The sequence below is a fragment of the Balaenoptera acutorostrata genome, chromosome 12 (assembly GCF_949987535.1).
Source record: "Balaenoptera acutorostrata chromosome 12, mBalAcu1.1, whole genome shotgun sequence".
Taxonomy (NCBI): domain Eukaryota; kingdom Metazoa; phylum Chordata; class Mammalia; order Artiodactyla; family Balaenopteridae; genus Balaenoptera; species Balaenoptera acutorostrata.
The window spans coordinates 28,628,884-28,645,785 of NC_080075.1; the positions used below are offsets into that span (position 1 = coordinate 28,628,884).

Here is a 16,902-nt window from a genome sequence, read left to right on the forward strand (position 1 = left end):
TCTCTCATCAGAAGGTCTCTGTGGCAAGAGGCATGACTGCCAGGGATGTTCCCAACCATGGTTTTAGAGTACAGGTCTCAAAATGTGCAGTGAACTGCTACCACACAGTGTCCTTCATCCCTGTGGGGACAGGGACAGGTCCTCCTTCATCTGGTGTGAGGTAGGTGCTGGGGCCCAAGTCCCAGGATGCCCCAGCCCTTTGAGGAGTCCTGGAAATGGAGAGGACAGGGTCTTCTGCTCTGAGTATGGGGGAGGGGCCAGCTGGAGTGGCTCAGGTGATGTGGGGGATAATGCAAGGGTGGAGACAGAAGGCCAGGGGCCCTCGGGGCAGTGCTTCCAGGGCAACTGAGGGAGAGGAGGCCTGAAGGCCCCAGCTCAACATGGGGAAATGCATAGGGGAATCCAGTTGACAGAGGCGGCCCAGGGCTTCCTCCTCACTGGTCCTGCTGAGAAAGAAGAGGGAGGGACACCTTATACTCCTTCCAGCAGTGCTGCCTGTGCCCCCCTCATCCCATGCATTCCTGCCCATCCCCCTTATTTGTCTGAGGCAGAAGGCAGCACCACTTGGTGTTGCAATCCCAGCCAGTTCTCTCTGTTTCCCCCTCAGCATGAGAGTGGGTCTGGTCCCCTTACCAGAGTGAGTTGTAGAAGGCAGAAGTGGAGCTCCCAGGCTGCGTCAGGCTGGGATCCGCCTCTCAGAGTCTCCTGGAACACAGCAGCTGCCTCTTCGAAATGCTTCAGTCCCAGAGGAATGAGAAACAGGAAAGTTTAGGTGTCCATGGGGTCAGGGAACTTAAAACTGCTCCCTTTCCCAAACTGGCTCCAGTTCCGAGTACCACTAACATTGTGACATTGTGGTAGTAGCTTAACTAGAAAATGTCAAATGTAGACCTGATCCCCACCCGATCCCACTCAAATTCCTCTTCTCCTTCCAACCTCAGACCCATTACCTGCAGTCCCATCAAGGCTTTGCCCAGGTGGACGAGGCCCCGGGGCCAGCCAGGCCGCAAAGTAAGGGCTACCTGGGCATCAGCCAGGGCTCACACCGGCTGACCCGGCCATTCATGGCAGAATGAGCGATTTCCAAATAACCTGATAAAGACAAAGTGGCCAAAAGTCCAGGTCCTCCCTTGGCACCCGGCCTTGCCCTGACGTCCCAGCACAGAGGCCAACCCCCCCACCTACCGGTGGTCCTGGGGGTTGAGCTTCAAGGCCTGGGTGAAGAGGACCATGGCCTTGTGGTGGAAACCATTTTGGGCAAAGCTGGTACCAAACTCTGGGGAGAAGAGAGGGTAGGAAGGTTCAGATGGGGCTATCGCAGGGAGGGATGGGTGAGGAAGGAGAGAGAAAGAATCTCACTCCTGGCTCTGTTGTAAGGCAGCTGCCAGCAATCCTAGAGATGCCTAGGAATGGGAAGCAAAGTCAAGCAGGACTTAAGGCCTCAGCCTTCCCAAATCCTTCTCCTTTGTTTAAACAGTTTGTATCAGGCAACTCATGTAATCCTCATGACAGGTCTGCAAGATGGCATCAGCCCTACTTTCTTGCAGAGGAAACTACCCCGGGTCAGGGTGACAGTGATGGAGCTTGATCCCAGGTCTCTTAATCCTAGGGCCAGAGAACTCCTTCTACTGGTCACTGCCCTCTACCCTTAGATTGCATAACTTCCCAGAGCCCTCTGGCACCCCTTCCACTGGTTCAAGCTGAGGTTCTTCTGCCCTCCTCCTCACCTCTGCCTTATGACTCTGCCTGGGGCTCTCTTCTTTTGGAGTGCTTCCTTCCTCCTAACTCATCTTCTCTTGGGGACCCAAGCTCCTGCCTTGGGGCTCCTGACTCAGTCCCTTTTCTCTGCAGGCACTGGGGGGCCAATCCCCAACCTTGCACAAAGCCAGAGACACAAAGGTACTAGATAGATCCAGTGAGTCCCGTGAGCAGAAAGGAAAGTTAAGGAGGGGCAGGGCTGAGGTATGTCCTAGAGTAGTGGGAGGAGAGGGTGGGCAGAGACCATGAAGGGAAAGAAGGCGGCTCCTACCTCTTCCTCGCAACACTGTCCCTGAGCTGGGCTCCCAGAGCTGGACGGGGGGCTCCCATCCCCATCTGCAATGCCTCAGACTGGAGGGAAGGTGAATAGGTGCAGAGTTGGGATCGCCTGCTTTTCCAGCCCCCACCTCCTGGCACCTGGTGCTCTTAGTACCTGCCTGTAGACATTCGCGTTGGACTCCCTGCCATCCTGCTCCAAACGCTCCCTTCGCTTCCGATCATTTTGACGCTGTAATAACAATGACGAGGAAGACGAACATGTATTTTGAGCACTATACTTAAACACCCACACACATACACACACACAGTTTGTATTCTGAGACCAATTCTTCATGTGGACAATATATATTACGTGCCATGGTACCGTACTAAGAGCTTTGCATACACTATCTCATTTAATCCTTGCAGCTCTACGAGGTAGGTTTTGTTGTCATCCTCGTTTTATAGGTGAAAAAGCAGATAAGACAGTCACCAGGCAGAGGGCTCATAGTAAGGAGGCAGATTCCAGCCCAGACAGCGTAGTGTGACTCCAGAACCACTGCACCAAATGGCCTCCAGGAGACCCTCCAGTCCCTGAGCCCCATGGGACTCCCTGGCCATCTAGAGTTCTCTCCTCTTCCCTCCCCCAAGTCCCTCTGGGTTCCCACCCCTTCTGCCCTCCAGCTACCTTCTTTTTAAGTCGTTTCTTCTCTGCTTTCTGTTTCATGCGCTCCTGCTCAGACACCAGCTCCTCAGCCAGGCGGCTGGCTTCCTGGAGGAGGAAGGGCAGGTGGCAGGAAAAGAGAGAAAGCGAAAGGGAGGTAAGCAGTATGAATGAATCTTGGAAGATCCAGATCAGGAGAGAATATAGACATGGGAATTTGGGGACTGGGAGAACTGGAGTCTCATCTCTTCAGTCAGCAGGAGCCTCTGAGGCATGGCCACCTGAAGCAGGTTGTCTGAGTCACTGAGGCAGGATGCTGAGGCACAAGGGCTTTAAGGGCAGGGCTTAGACCCTCGTGGAGGGTATAGGAAGGACTTTTGGAGACCACAGTAGGTGCCCAGTCTCTCAGCCTCCTTGGCCTTGTCATTCTGTCCAGTAGCTTCCCCCTCATAACAGAAATGGTCTGGAGGGAATCTGTCAGGAGGGAGAAAGAGAAGGGAAAGAAAGAACATGAGAGAGAGGAGCATCTGAAAGCCAAACCCCCCACCCAGGGTACCAGCCTGGGCCCGGCCCCTGCACTCCCCACCATGGTGACACAGCTGCAGCCGCCTGCTGCTCCCACCCACACGGATCCGATGCAGGCCATGGGGATCATTCTCCACAGGCTGCCAAAGAAAATCCACTATGTCCTGGGAGGGGGAGGGGAGGGGAGATTAGGTTGGTGTTGTGAGGAACTCTGGGAGAGAGCAAGGAGCTTGGCTGGGTTGACCGCTCCACCACGACAACCACTAACCAGCCACCCAGCCTGGAAAACCTTACTGGCCGACCTCTCCCTGCTCAGCACCTCAAAACACGCTGCTCCTGACTTTCACATGTATCACCTCCTTCACTAACTCTCCTGCCTTCCCAAGAGCTGAGGGTGGCATTCAGTCCAGGCTTCTCTGACATCCTGTCATTAGGTCAGCCACACTGATGCCCCTGAAATGTAGCCCTCTTTCCTGCTCTTCCAGCGGTGTCCCCTGAATATCCTTGAATATGAACACCCCCATATAATCCACCCTGGGGCTACCTCAACCCCTAAATGAGTGCCACAGTTCCTGGCTGGCCTCTCCCCTGCACTTTATCTGTTTCTCCCCCAAACCAAGCTCTCAGCAATTACTCCCCTACTCAGAATTTTCCAGTAATCCCCCACTGCCAGGGCCACAGGCAGGATTGAGTCTAGCCTGGGATTCGGAGCCTTCCAAAAAGCTCCTTGGCTGACCTTTCCAGTTTCCCCTTGCAATCCTCTCCTACTTAGCTGCCGTCCTCCCTCTGCCACCAGGCTCCTTCCAGCCTTGGGGTCTTCCCCCAGCTGTCCTCAAATCCCTCCTGGCTCTGAGCTTCTTTCTCACCACAACTTGCCTCACCTTCAAGAGTTCAAATTCCATCTCCCCACAAAGCCTTCCCAGACCCTTTCATTTCCAGTTATGTCTGCCCTCACTCAACCAAGCTGCATTAACATAGCCTGCGTTATATAATTTAAAACCTTATTATTCATTGCTTTTTATTGCTCTCTTAATTAGCCAGGTAGCATAGAACCGGAGAGAACACTGTGCTGGAGGACAGCTGCTTGCATCTTAGTTCTGGCTCTGCCACTACTGGGCTGTTTGATTTTGGACAAGTCATTTAACCTCTCTGGACCTCAGCTTCCTCATTCACAAAATGAGGCAAGACTCTTCAAGGCTTGGCCTGTACATTCTGTGGTTCTAATGAGGATTGTTTCCTTAGTTAGTGTAAGCCATCTTTAAAAACAAACAAAAAAAGGACTGCCTTGACCTTCTATCTCTCCCCAAAACACAGTCTATACTACTCTCTTAATTCACTACCTGGCCACACATGATCTGGCCACCCAATCTCTTCATGAAATCATCTCCTACCCTCTCGCCCTCCTCCAACTGCAGTGGTCTCCTTTGAAGTTCCTACAGTGCACCAATTGTGCTCCCATTTCAGGGCTTTTGTATTTGTTACTTCATCTGCCTGGAATCCTCTTTCCCCAGTGAATGGTTCACTCCTTCATCCCCTTCAGATCCCTGCTTAAATCTTCTGAGGGAGGACTTCTCTGACCACTCCCTTTAAAAAGCAAAACCTCTCAGTTCCATTCAGTATTCCCTATCCTTCTTCTTGTTTTATTTTCCTTTGCACTTCTCATATTTGACATACTATATCGTTTATTTGTTGACTGGCTGCCCCCACTAGACACTGCTAATTCATTGACTATAGGGATTTTTGTCTGTTTGGTTTACTGCTTTCTTCCCAGTGCCTAAAACAGTGTTCAGTACATAGTTGGTGCTCAATAAGTGTGTGCTGAATGAGCAAAGGCAGAGAGATGGGTGAGGAGGCTATTGTAATAGAGATGCAACCAGGAGCTGTGCCTGAAGAACACTGTGTGATCCAGTGAGTTTGCACTTTGTCCTGTTAGTGATGGAGGTGGATCTAATCTGGGAAGTGAAATGCTCAAATGAAATTGTACTGGGGAAAGAGATGAGTCTAGGGGTGAAATGTTTAGTTAGCAGGTCATTAGAACTGTTCAGGCCAGAAAGAATGAGTTCTTGAACTAAGGTAGTGGCAGCAGAAGTAGGAATGGAAATAATAGATTTGATTGAAGAGACACTTCAGAAGTAGATTTTGTGACTGACTACACGGGTGAGGTACAGAAGTAGAGTTTGTGACTGACTACACGGGTGAGGTAAAGAAAAGGGGAGGAATATGTAGAATGATTCTCAGATTTCTGAATTAAGCAACTGGATGGAAGTTTGTGTTATTAACCAAGATTAAGATGAGAGGAAATGCAACGAATTTGCAAAGATGATGAAATAACTTCTGGACTTGTTGAGTTTGGTTTTAGAGATAACCAGGTAGCAGTTGGAAGTATAGCTTCTCAGTGCTTCCAAATCTGATCCTGTCCCTCCCTCTATAACCCTACCACCTCCTTCAGGACATCCAAACCCATGTGCCAGACCAGGACTTTCAAACCACTTGCTGCCCTCTTGCTCGCCTCTTCTCTCAAACCCATAACTAAGGTCTCACTTCAGTGAAGTTCTCAACGTTTCCTTGCTTTAGTGTCTTTGCTCACACTGTTCCCTCTGTTCATAATATCTTTCCCCAAGCAACTCCTACCCACTCCCCAATCCTCAACTAAGAGACCCTCGTCTGCCCCATCCTGCCCACTTCAAGCATTTATCACCGTTGAGTCGTCCCCGCCCCGCCTCCACTTGCGTTGCGTTTCTTGGCAGTAGGGCCCACAGTTACGTCTCTCCAAAGCCCTGGTGGAGCCCCGCGCGGCGCCGGGCCGGGGCAGGGCTCAACACGTAAGGTTGAAAAGAGGCGTGACCGTAAAGGGAACGGGCCGAAGAGCAGCTAAGAGTTATGTTTTGTTCTGGTTTTTTTGGCCGCGCCGCGAGACTTGCGAGATCTTAGTTCCCAGACCAGGTACTGATCCCTGGCCTCGGCAGTGAAAGCGCGGAGTCCTAACCCCTGGATCACCAAGAAATTCTCAAGGAGTCCTTTTAACCTCGTCGCCGTAGTCCTCAGGACCGAATTCCTTGCAGAGTTTGGGGACAGCAGCGACCCCCAGCGGGCAGCCGGGCCGCAGAGGACAGTATATAGGAAAAGAAGGCGGCGGCGCGTCTAGGGGCCTCGGGGTAGGTGAGCTGGAGCCCTCTGCCCATCGCGTGAAGCACAAAATCCTACTGAAAACAGATCTAATTGGGGCTACCCCAGTCCTCCTGGACCCCCTCCGGTCTTGTCTCACCTGCTTACCTAGCTTGACCAGCCCCACAGTCTTCGGAATCGGCGCCATCCCCGTCAACAGTGACCCGAAAGTTAAAGTCTGGCATTCGACACCGGCCGAAGGGCAGAGTAGGCCAGAGTAGGCCAGAGTAGGCAGCCATCTTTGTTGGGGGCAGAAGCCTCCGCTTACGGAGCGCGAGAGAGTGCATGACGGTCCCGGCGGCTCCCGGGCCAGAGATGACGGCTCCGGGAATGGGGCGGAGCCCCGGCTGCGGCAGGCGTTGAGCAGTACGGGGAGGTGGGAATCGTTAGCTTCGTTCCGGACAAGCTGTCCCATGGCCCAAGCGTCTCGCTCTGGTGGCCTTCTGCCTCCGCTGGCTACCATGCCGCCGTTACGGGCGCAGCCCAGGGGCACTGAGGAGAAGCAGTGGCAGAGAAAGCGGGCAGGCGCTCTCCGCCGGGACGTTCGTGGCTGGCTGCGGCTGCCGGCTGCCCGAAGCATCCCCTGCCTGGACCCACGGCCCGGCGGAACTCCGAGAGGGCAGCCGTTGTGGGCGGTGCCGGCGGACGCAGGAGAGCACCGTGAGGCTGGCGCTGTGGACTGGGGGCGGGAGCCGGCAGCTGGCGGCCCGACTCCTCCAGCGCTGCAGCGTCTCCGGGCGGTGTTGCTGCGGCTGCACCACGAGCGGCAGGAGCTCCTCCAAGCCCAGGACTGCGCCCGCCACCTACAGGCGACCGTGCGCCTCCTGAGGATCCTGAGTCCTGGCGCTCCATCACCCGGCCACTTGCCTCAGCTGTGCCGCGACCTGCTGGCGCACCCTTCCGGAGGCGCGGTCCTGCGAAGCGGCCTTCAGGAGACACCCGAGTCGCTACCCCTGGCACGCTCCGTCGGACTAGCCGCCCAGCGCCTGGATGCTACTATGGAGATGCAGCTTCGGGCTCTGGGCCAGGCGCCCGCCAGCCCGGGCCTATCGTCCCAAATCGCCGACCTGCTGCTGGCACTTCCCGCCTACCACCAGCTGCAAGGAAAAGCCTTGAGCTACGTTCCAGGGGCAGCGCGCCCTTATCCCCCGGCCCATGTGCTCCGCCTCCTGGCGGGGGAGCGGGGTTGCCAGGTGGCAGGTTGGCTGGATGAGGCGCTCAGGGGATCCGACTTGAGGGACCAGCTCCGCAGGCGGTGCCAAGAGGAGCGGGAGCTGCTGCCAGGGCTACTGGGCCTGATGGGGGGCGTGACGGGTTCAGCCAGCAGTGGACTGGGGCTTGGAGGGGCTGGGGCCCTGTGGAGCCAGTACTGGACCATGCTGTGGGCAGCCTGTGCTCAGAGTCTGGACCTAAGTCTAGGACCCTGGAGGGACCCCACGGCAGCGGCACAACAGCTGAGTCAGGCACTGGGTCAGGGTGAGTGATGGGCCTGGGTGGGTGTTTGGGAAGGCTGGGATCTCTTCTGTATTCACCTCACTCACTTGCCACCTAACTACAAAAACAGGCTCTTTAGAATGAACATACCCCACCCCACCCCTGGGGATTCAGGCTATAGCTTCTGGGCTTTCAAGGCAAAGTCTTGCTTTCCATGCCAGCCTTGAGTCTTGGGGGAAGCCTCCCCTCTTCCCCCATCATTGAGTGGGGGTAGTGTTGGGCAAAAGAGGGACCCTTTTTTCAGGCTCCAGTCATTTCTCCCACTAGCATCACTGCCTCAGGAGTGTGAGAAGGAGCTGGCTTCTTTGTGTCACAACCTAATTCATCAGTCTCTTATCTGGAGCTGGGATCAAGGTGAGAAGGAAGGGGCAATGGCAGTGACACAAGCCCCAGACTGCTCCTTCCTTATCAAACCACACCCCCTCATCTTCAGGCTTCTGCCAGGCCTTGGGATCTGCTAGTGGAAATCAGAGCAGCCTTCCCTCCTCCTCTCAAACCACTGAACTTTTACAACAGCTCTTCCCTCCTCTCTTGGATGCCCTTCGAGAACCCAGGTCAGGACTGCTCCTCTGCCGGCCTCCAGGTGAGACAAGGTATTGGGGATGGGGGGATAAGAGAACAGCTGAGGATATCTATCTCCTTTATTCCTTAATCTGTTCTGAAGCCTGCCTCCTCCCAAAGGTGTTCCGTGGCCCTTCAGATACTCTGTCCCTCCTCTCCCCAGGTCCTGCCCCCCTTTCCCTGGGGCTCTGTACCCTGCAGACCACCTTGCTCTGGTTTTGGGGCAGAACTCAGCAGCATCTGGCAGCGTGGGCCCCAGGTTCCTTCCTGCTCCTGATCCAGAAGGATTTACCTGTGAGTAGCTAGGGAATGGGGAGGGGAGCATCCTGGGCTGGGCTCGGATCTCACTCCCTGTTTCTGCCAAAGCCTCTATTATGTGAGGCAGAAGCTTTGTCCAGCCTGGCCTCAGAGGAAAGCTTGGCCCTGGAGGTGGAGCAGCAGCTGGGTCTGGAGATCCAGAAGCTGACTGCACAGATCCAGGTAAGGAGAGCAGGCGACCTGCCAGGGGCCAGCTTTGGGGTTGGTGGGGTGGTTGTGGTGGTGGTAGAACAACTCAGTGCCTTGGAATCGCCGCTAAATTTATCTTTTCTTGCTCTTCACTTTTTGTCCTCTCTTTATTATGGAAAATTTCAAAAAAATACAAAAGTAGAGAGAAGAGTATAATGGACCACCATATTCCTACCACTGAGGCTTTAATAATCATCAACTCATGGTCAATTTTATTTCACTTATATATCCCACCCCCAACTCCCATGTCAGGCTCTCATTTTGTGATGTTAACAGCCACTGATGATTGATGATCATTGTCTATAGCCATTATTTCATTAGAGGGTGCAAGGTGGTGACATTCCAATTCTATCATTCCTTCTTCATTATTAGTTGGATTACCCTTATAAAGTGAAACTTGCCCTCATAAATTACTTGGTTACTTTGAGGTATAATTTGTAGAGAAAAAGCAAGATAAATGATTGACTTTTCCTTTTATTTACTAGTTTTTGATATGTTTCTCCTGTTTTCTAAAAGTATCATTTGTATTTTTATTAAAACTGAAATAAAATATTTTAGAAGGCGTCTAATGAAAAAATAGCACTTTAATTGCCCCTCCCCAACTTCGATTTCTGATCCTTGTTCCACAGTAGTAACTTTCATCCACTCTTGGCTGTTTCTTCTAATATTTTCTTATTTTCTTCTAAATTTATGAATTAAACTATTATACTTCTAACTTTTCCCCATTTTACACAGTATCTGTTCCTACTATGGATGATGTCTCTCTGCTTTTTGTTTTCTCTTCCTGCCCAAATGTCTGCTCTTTGCCCTGAATAGGGGCGTGGCTGTAGAGTTCAGTCCCTGCCCCTCTGCTCCTTTTCTCTCTGCATTCCACAGTGCCTTGGTGCTGTAGACCCCCCCAGTTTAGCCCTAATCCACCATCTGCATCTGCCTGTTGGGCATTTATACCTCAATTTACTGCTGCCTCTTTCAACTCAACATGTCCCAGAACAGGCTTTTCATGAGTAGGGTGGACAGTGACGGTTGTGGGAGCTCTGGGGAGGGAACGCCTTGGTGGACACATGGTAACAGAAGCTCCTTACAGGCTCTGTGGCTCAAGCTGGTGGCTGGGCATCCTCAGAGGAGCAGCAGGGGTTACTGGATGTGGGAAGTTCATAGTTCCTTGGGGGAGTACTGGCGAGATGTCTGACCAAAGCAGAAGCTCCGTGTGTGTGTGTGTGTGTGTGTGTGTGTTTGTGTGTGTGTGTTTGTGTGTATATGAGCATACACTTGCCCTCGCAGGTGCATCTCAAGGGTGGGGGTGGAGGATTGTGAAGGAGTAGGTTGTCATCAAGTTGTGGAGGGCACTGAACACCAGCCCACAGATTTTGGACTTTATCTCATAAGTGATAGGGAGCCATTGTAAGAGCAGGAGGGGAACAGTGAAGACAGTGATAGAGTTTGATCCAGCTATAGAGGTCAGGATAGAAGGGAGGTGGGGAGACATAATATGAGAAGGGTCCAGCTCTTGGTAGTTGCAGTGAGAACAGAGCAAAAGGGGCAGGGACAGTGTGCTCATCACGTGAACCAAACACTGTCCAAAGCAGTTTCATGCCTTGCTTCTCTGCCTGGTGACTGCACTACTGGGCATCTGCTCTGGGCATTCTACCACATACGGCACTGGGATGAAAAAGAAGAATCAGATGTGAGTTTTCTCCTCAGCTGGACTGTAATGTCCCACAGAAAATACTGTCCCATAGTGTGACCTTGTATTTCCCGAGTCTTGAGTGCAGAATTTCCTAACAAATGTCAGTTGACAAAAGAGTAATTTCTTTGTTATATATAAGGAAGAAGGGGGTTCTGGTGTTTGGGATAAGAGAAGAAGAGTTTGGATTTAGACTTGGTGGGAGAGAGCCCATGTATCAGGACCCACATGGGCTCTCTCCCACCAAGTCTGGCCCCCACCAGGTCCTTTCCTCTCTTCAGGCTCTCAGGCATACAGTCACCTTTTCCTTAGACCTGCCACTACACACCCCACTTCTTGCGTTCTTCTCTTAGATGGGCTGTAGAGACCCCTCCTTTTTGCTGTCTTCTCCCCCTCCAAAAACAAAACCTATCAAACCAAAGAAACCAAACCAGCACATGGGCCTTTTCTTGCTTTGTGGGTTACAATGCTCTGGAGAAATGGAAATGGCTATAAAGAATATTCAGTGTGAGGACATTCCAAAGGTTCCTGAATCTTAGAAAGTTATATTCATTGCTCCTGGTCTACACGCAGTTCTTGCCTTCCTTTTATAGATGACAGACAGATCGTACAATTCCCTTTTCTTTCCTCAGCCTCTGCCTGTCTGCAGATCATGCAGACCTCTCTCTAGCATCTGCTTTTGAACATTGGCAGTGGTGAGGGTGTCTCCATTTTTTTTTTTCCTATTAACGTTCCTATGGAACAAAATTAACATGGAGGATTTCCATCCTCTGAACCAAGCTGAGGAGAGCAGGGTAATCTTAGGGCAAGTGTCCATAATCTTTTCTCGGTCTAGACCTCTTGGAAAACCCAATAAAAGCTATACTATCTCTCCTCAGAAAATGCCCAAGCCCATACAATTATGCATACAATTCTGTTCTGGGGCTTTATGGATACCAGGTTAAACACCTCAGATATAGAAGAGCATATAACTTGACAAGTCCCTCAGAGATAGGCCCCTTTTACTTTCTCCTTATCCCCACAGCTCCTGCCTGAAGAGTCACTAAGTCTCTTTTTTCAAGAATGTCATAAACGAGCCACACAGGACTTCGAACTCCACATGCCACGGGGTCGGTACTGGCGGCATCGTCTCTGTCCTGGTAAGTCCTCATCCCAGCGTTCCCTTCCAGGCTTCTCAGGGGGTAACAGTGTCCTGGCCCCTCCAAATCCTGGCTCCACTCCTTTGTCTCCATCCTGTCCTCACCTTCTGTGTCCCCTCACCCTGAAATACTACCCTCTTCCCCCAAATGCTCCATTAGGGGCTTGACGGATCTCCCTAGCCTCATATCCTGTCCTTTCTCTTCTCTCACTCCAGAACTTCCCAGTATCCCTAGTGAGTATGCTGGGTTGGTGGTCCGCAGGGTACTGGAGCCTGTGTTGCAAGGACTGCAAGGACTGCCACACCAAGCCCAGGCCCCTGCCCTCAGCCAGGCGCTGACTGCCATCCTGGGTGCCTGGCTTGACCACATCCTCACCCACGGGATCCGGTTCAGGTGGGGAGAAAAGGAGGCCGTGGCAGGGGGATGAATGGAACTGAAAAAAAGGGAGGGGATGGGTGGGGCAGAGCGGTTCGGAGAGGCAGGAGGGTCAGGTGGCCACACTGTACCTTGGCCTTCAGCCTGCAGGGGGCGCTGCAGCTCAGACAAGACTTTGGAGTGGTCAGGGAGTTGCTGGAGGAGGAGCAGTGGGGCCTGTCCCCAGAACTTCGCCAGACTCTGTTCACGCTCAGCATCTTCCAGCGGCTGGACGGGGCCCTGCTGTGTCTGTTGCAGCAGCCCCTGCCCAAGACTCAAGTCCACAGGGGGCCTCCCTGTTGCTGTGAGTCACTCTCCCTCCCCAACTCCAGGCTCTCTTTGCCCCTAGCTCATAACTTTATGTGCCGCATCCACCATCCTCATCATTCATCTGGCTTCTGCGTGTACCCCACTCCCACACACATACACCGCCAGCCACCTGCCTTCCACTCCTGCCTTACCAGGTGCATGTAATGAGGTCCAGACCATGGAATTGCCCAGCAGCAGCCTCAACAGCCTGGAGAGCTTGGAGCCCCCTCTTCGACCTGGAGCACTCCCAGCCCAGACAGCTCAGCTGCTAAGCACACTGTGGGGAGAAGGACCTAGCCCTGAGGCTTACCTGGTAGGAAATCAGCAGGCCTGGCTTGCCCTGAGGCAGCATCAGCATCCCCGCAGGCACTTACCTTTTCTTTCCTGCCTGCGCACCAGTTCTGAATCCTAAGGACCCTAATCAGAGCCCGTCAGAACTCCCTATCTCTGTCTGAAAAAGCCGAGACATTTAGAAATGCATATTAAAAAAGCCTAATTGGGATCTTGGAAGAAAGCATACCTGAGAACCACAAGCTACACAGAGCCTGGACTTAGAAACCTGGAGGTCAGCATCCTTGGGAAGCTTGGGCTTAGTTCCCCATCAGTGAAGACATCTCAGAGCTAGACACTAGCAGTAAGGGGCTAGATGCTGGGAGTAAGGCTTTAGGGTTGGATCCCAGGGGAAAGGGAAAGAGAAAAAGCAATCGAAAGCAGGGAGCCTAGATGCCACTTCCTCTTAAGTCCCTGGAGCCAGGCTAAACACAGAAAGTTCGGGACACTACTACAAAGTTAATTCATCAGGAACCACAGAGGTGGAATAGGAATTTCTACACCTAAATCAGTCCCACGGCGTATACTATATAATAGTACCCTGCACTCCCCTCCCCATCACTATTTTTAGTCATGTAAGAATATTGGGGAAAAAAAAAAGAATATTGGGCTGTAAGACCTTCACGTGTAAGCTTCGCTACTCCAGAGTTCCACGTGTTTAATCTTAAACTACCTGAGTGGAGTTTACCCTCTGGTAGGTTTATAATCCCTGCCGTGGTGGTGCCCTCTCCTTGGAAGGGACCAGCACTTAAGACGGTGTTAACGTAGATCTGGCACAGCAAGGTACAGAGGAGTAAAGGCTGCAAAAGACTTGTTATCGGAGCCAGGTGCAAACGGCTCTTGCCCTGTTTATTGTCTTCACCGTGGTAAAGGGGGCTATTAATGACAGGTGGTGTTTACTGACCGCGTACTTTGGCCGCCCCATACCCTGTGCCGAAATCATCTGTCTCCCTCCTGGCCTTCCTCCTCTTCTCGGCTGGGGAGCCCAGGGCGGCGGCCTGGGGACCAGCACCACCGACCGTGGCAGAGAAGCCGCACGAGGCGGAGGTCGGGGGACTGCGGAAGCGCGTAGCAGCCCACAGCGTCTCGCACTAGCGACACTTCCGCCCGCACGAGTCCTTCCGGGGTGGGGGTCACCATGGCAGCGGCTTTGGCTCGGCTCGGACTCCGCTCTGTCAAGGAGGTTCGGGTTCAATTCTGCCCTTTCGAGAAGAACGTGGAGTCGACAAGGTACGAGGGGGAAGGAGTGCGGACGCGAAGGGGCTCGCCTTCCTCCCGCCGGGGGTCTAGCCCCCTCTGCCGGGCGCTCACGCCGTTTTCTCACCGCAGGACCTTCCTCCAGGCCGTGAGCAGCGAGAAAGTTCGCTGCACCAACCTCAACTGCTCGGTGATTGCGGACGTGAGACACGACGGCTCCGAGCCCTGCGTGGACGTGCTGTTCGGTGGGTCTGGTTGGGAGTCGGGAGGGAGTCGCTAGCTCTCGGCGCCGGCCCCGCCGTCCTCCCGGTGCCTGACTCGTTTGTTTCTTCCCCAGGAGACGGGCATCGCCTGATTATGCGCGGCGCGCACCTCACCGCCCAGGAAATGCTCTCTGCCTTCGCCTCCCACATCCAGGCCAGGGGTGCGACGGGGAGCGGGGACAAGCCGGGCGCCAGTACCGGGCGCTGACAGTGCGGAAGAGACCAACAAGCAGGTTTTCATCTAAGACTGCTAAGGACACATCTAAGAAGAGCTTGACTTAATTACTCAAGTCACTATTTGGAAGACCACAGAGCGCAAAAGAAAAAAGAAAGAGCCCTGTGACTACAAATCCAGCCAGTGTTTCTGGGACGAGACAAGATGGGGAGGGGTCTGGACAAATTTGAATTTATTTCACTTTCTTACCATCACTCACTGCTTAACCCTTTTGAATTTGGCTTCTTCCAACACTACTCAAGGTACCTCTTACTCTTATTAGAAATGCTGTTTTCTTAGTCCTCATTTTTCCATTTCAGTAGCACCTGCCACTCTTAATTCCCTCCCTTGTGTAACTTCTTTTCTGCTCAGGTCCTTTTTCTTCTTTTAACCATAAAGGCATACTACTCTCCTTCTTTCTCTTCTTTTATTTTTGGGGCATCTCATATTCTGTCATGACTTGAACTACCCTCTTGGGTTAAACCCTACATTTCTGTTTGGCTCTAATCTCAAATTCTGTGCTATAGTCAGGGTACTTACCACCAATTTTCTACAAATTCCACCAACACTCTTTGTCTAACCCTAACGTGATAATCTTACATACTCTCTAAAGTTGACCCTTGAACAATACAGGTTTGAATTGCAGAGGTCCTCTTACATGCCTGTTTTTCAAATAAATACATAGTACAAGTACTACACGATCCGTGGTTGTTTGAATCTGCGGTTCTGGAACTGTGGGTGCCGACTGTAAAGTTATCCCCCCATTCTCAACTCTGTGGAGCGGTTGGGCCCCTAACTCCCATCCCCACCCCCATTGTTTAAGGGTCAACTGTACTTGCCTCCTCTCCTGACTTCCTCATTCCTTTAAAAGGCACTTCATCTGCTCAGCCACTTGAGCTGGAAACCACAGCATTATCTCTGGTTCTGCCCGCTCCCTTTCCCTGCATATCCAGTCAGTAAGTTCATAATATTTTGTCTTAAACAAAAGCTTCTGAAATGTTCTCTACATTTCCATTCACTCTCTTGTATTATTGTTGCATTCTCCCACCTGGTCTCCTTTTTGCTAACCGTTTTTGCTGCTGCTTACTTTTATCTTTCCAAAGCATATCATTGGTTTTATTATTACAACTTGTTTCAGAGAACAGTGCCTAAAGTACTTTTTAGGCACCCTGCCTAAAGTGATTTTCATACTAGGTTACCACCCATTAATGTGGATCATGAAGTCAGTTTAGGGGGTTAAATCAGCCTTTAAAAAACAAAGTAAAATAGAATAAAAAGTATCAGTAGATGGCACATGGACTGGGAAGTATTCTTTAAGAAACTTAAGTTTTAAGCATATAATCATGAATATAGATATAGGTATTATATAAAGTATGTGTATGTGTGTCTATCTGCATGTACTTGGTTGCAGTATAGAATTATTTCTTACCGCAGGTTGTAGGAAAAAATGGTTGAGAGCCACTGGTTTAGAGAAAAACTTCAGAATGTTCAGCTATGCAATCAAGAATCTGTGGACACTGGCTGCTGTGTACTTCACCAAATATATTTCCTCCTACCCCATTACTATACTACTTCTCTCTTAAAATGGTGATATCTTCAAAGGACTGGTTTTTCCCCCTCTCCCTTCAAAGAAAGAAAACTATCAGGAGACAGTATAGTGTAGTAAAAAGCCAGAATTCCTGGGATTGAATCCTAGCTTTTCCCTTAAGTACCTGTGTAACTTTGGACACATTACTTAGCCTCTCAGTGCCTGTTTCTTCATTCGTAAAATGGGGATAATAGTACCTACCTCATAGAACTGTTGAGATTAAATGAATTGATATCTGGGACTTCCCTGGTGGTCCAGTGGTTGAGACTCTGCTCTTCCACTGCAGGGGGCACAGGTTCAATACCTGGTCAGAGAACTAAGATCCCTGCATGCAGTGCAGCCAAAGATCAATCAATCAATCAATAAATTGATATCTGTAAACTGCCTATAATATTGGGTGAGCATAGCATAGTATCTAAGAGGTCGTATGTTATAGGCCTCTTTAGTGACAAAAGGATACAACCTAGATTTGAGTCCTCCAGGTCCATGGTTAACTGGCTATTATCCTTGGCCAGATTAACTACTCTCATCTGTAAAAACAGGGATGGTTCAAACACTGCTGTAAACACGGATTGAGTGCTGGCACTGTGCTTATAGATTGTGAACTTGAGGTTGGGGCTGTTTTCTCTGTGTCCCCCGCACCTTGCATAGTGCCTGATACAGAATGTGCAATAAACTTTTGTTGAATTTACCAATATTTAGCATCAACCTTGTGACTTCAACTGATTAGTACTGAGATACAAAGATGAATGGTGAAACTCAGGTGTGTGTACTAAGTGCTACACTATATTGAATAGGTGTGGACCAGGTGCAATGGTAGCAAGAAAGGACG

At 51.3% G+C, this 16,902-nt stretch overlaps 3 protein-coding genes across 7 annotated transcripts; 2 read left to right on the top strand and 1 right to left on the bottom strand.

Annotated features, from left to right (window-relative positions):
* Positions 1 to 146: 146 nt before the first annotated feature.
* TTC31 (tetratricopeptide repeat domain 31) lies at positions 147 to 6,613 on the bottom strand. Its single transcript, XM_057558050.1, is given in 10 exon segments — positions 147 to 446; positions 634 to 735; positions 951 to 1,092; positions 1,186 to 1,279; positions 1,355 to 1,403; positions 1,728 to 1,923; positions 2,031 to 2,266; positions 2,705 to 2,790; positions 2,928 to 3,154; positions 6,479 to 6,613. Coding segments are annotated over 10 exon segments (1,563 nt in total). The 5' UTR covers positions 6,610 to 6,613.
* CCDC142 (coiled-coil domain containing 142) lies at positions 5,987 to 13,880 on the top strand. Of its 5 annotated transcripts, XM_007184026.3 has the most exons (10): positions 5,987 to 7,846; positions 8,132 to 8,218; positions 8,298 to 8,447; positions 8,589 to 8,719; positions 8,792 to 8,905; positions 11,641 to 11,755; positions 11,971 to 12,148; positions 12,274 to 12,473; positions 12,634 to 12,791; positions 13,698 to 13,880. In XM_007184026.3, the coding sequence occupies exons 1-10, from the start codon at positions 6,784 to 6,786 to the stop codon at positions 13,878 to 13,880; spliced, it is 2,379 nt and encodes a 792-aa protein (XP_007184088.1). In that variant the 5' UTR covers positions 5,987 to 6,783. The 5 variants fall into 5 exon arrangements, 4 of the variants coding, with proteins under 4 accessions (XP_007184088.1, XP_057414031.1, XP_007184089.1 ...); XR_009009891.1 differs by having other exon boundaries at positions 8,298 to 8,719; positions 12,634 to 13,043; positions 13,698 to 13,820; XM_057558048.1 differs by having other exon boundaries at positions 8,298 to 8,719.
* On the top strand, positions 13,859 to 16,767 carry MRPL53 (mitochondrial ribosomal protein L53). The gene is made up of 3 exons (XM_007184029.3): positions 13,859 to 14,038; positions 14,138 to 14,250; positions 14,343 to 16,767. The coding sequence occupies exons 1-3, from the start codon at positions 13,947 to 13,949 to the stop codon at positions 14,474 to 14,476; spliced, it is 339 nt and encodes a 112-aa protein (XP_007184091.1). The 5' UTR covers positions 13,859 to 13,946; the 3' UTR covers positions 14,477 to 16,767.
* Positions 16,768 to 16,902: the final 135 nt, after the last annotated feature.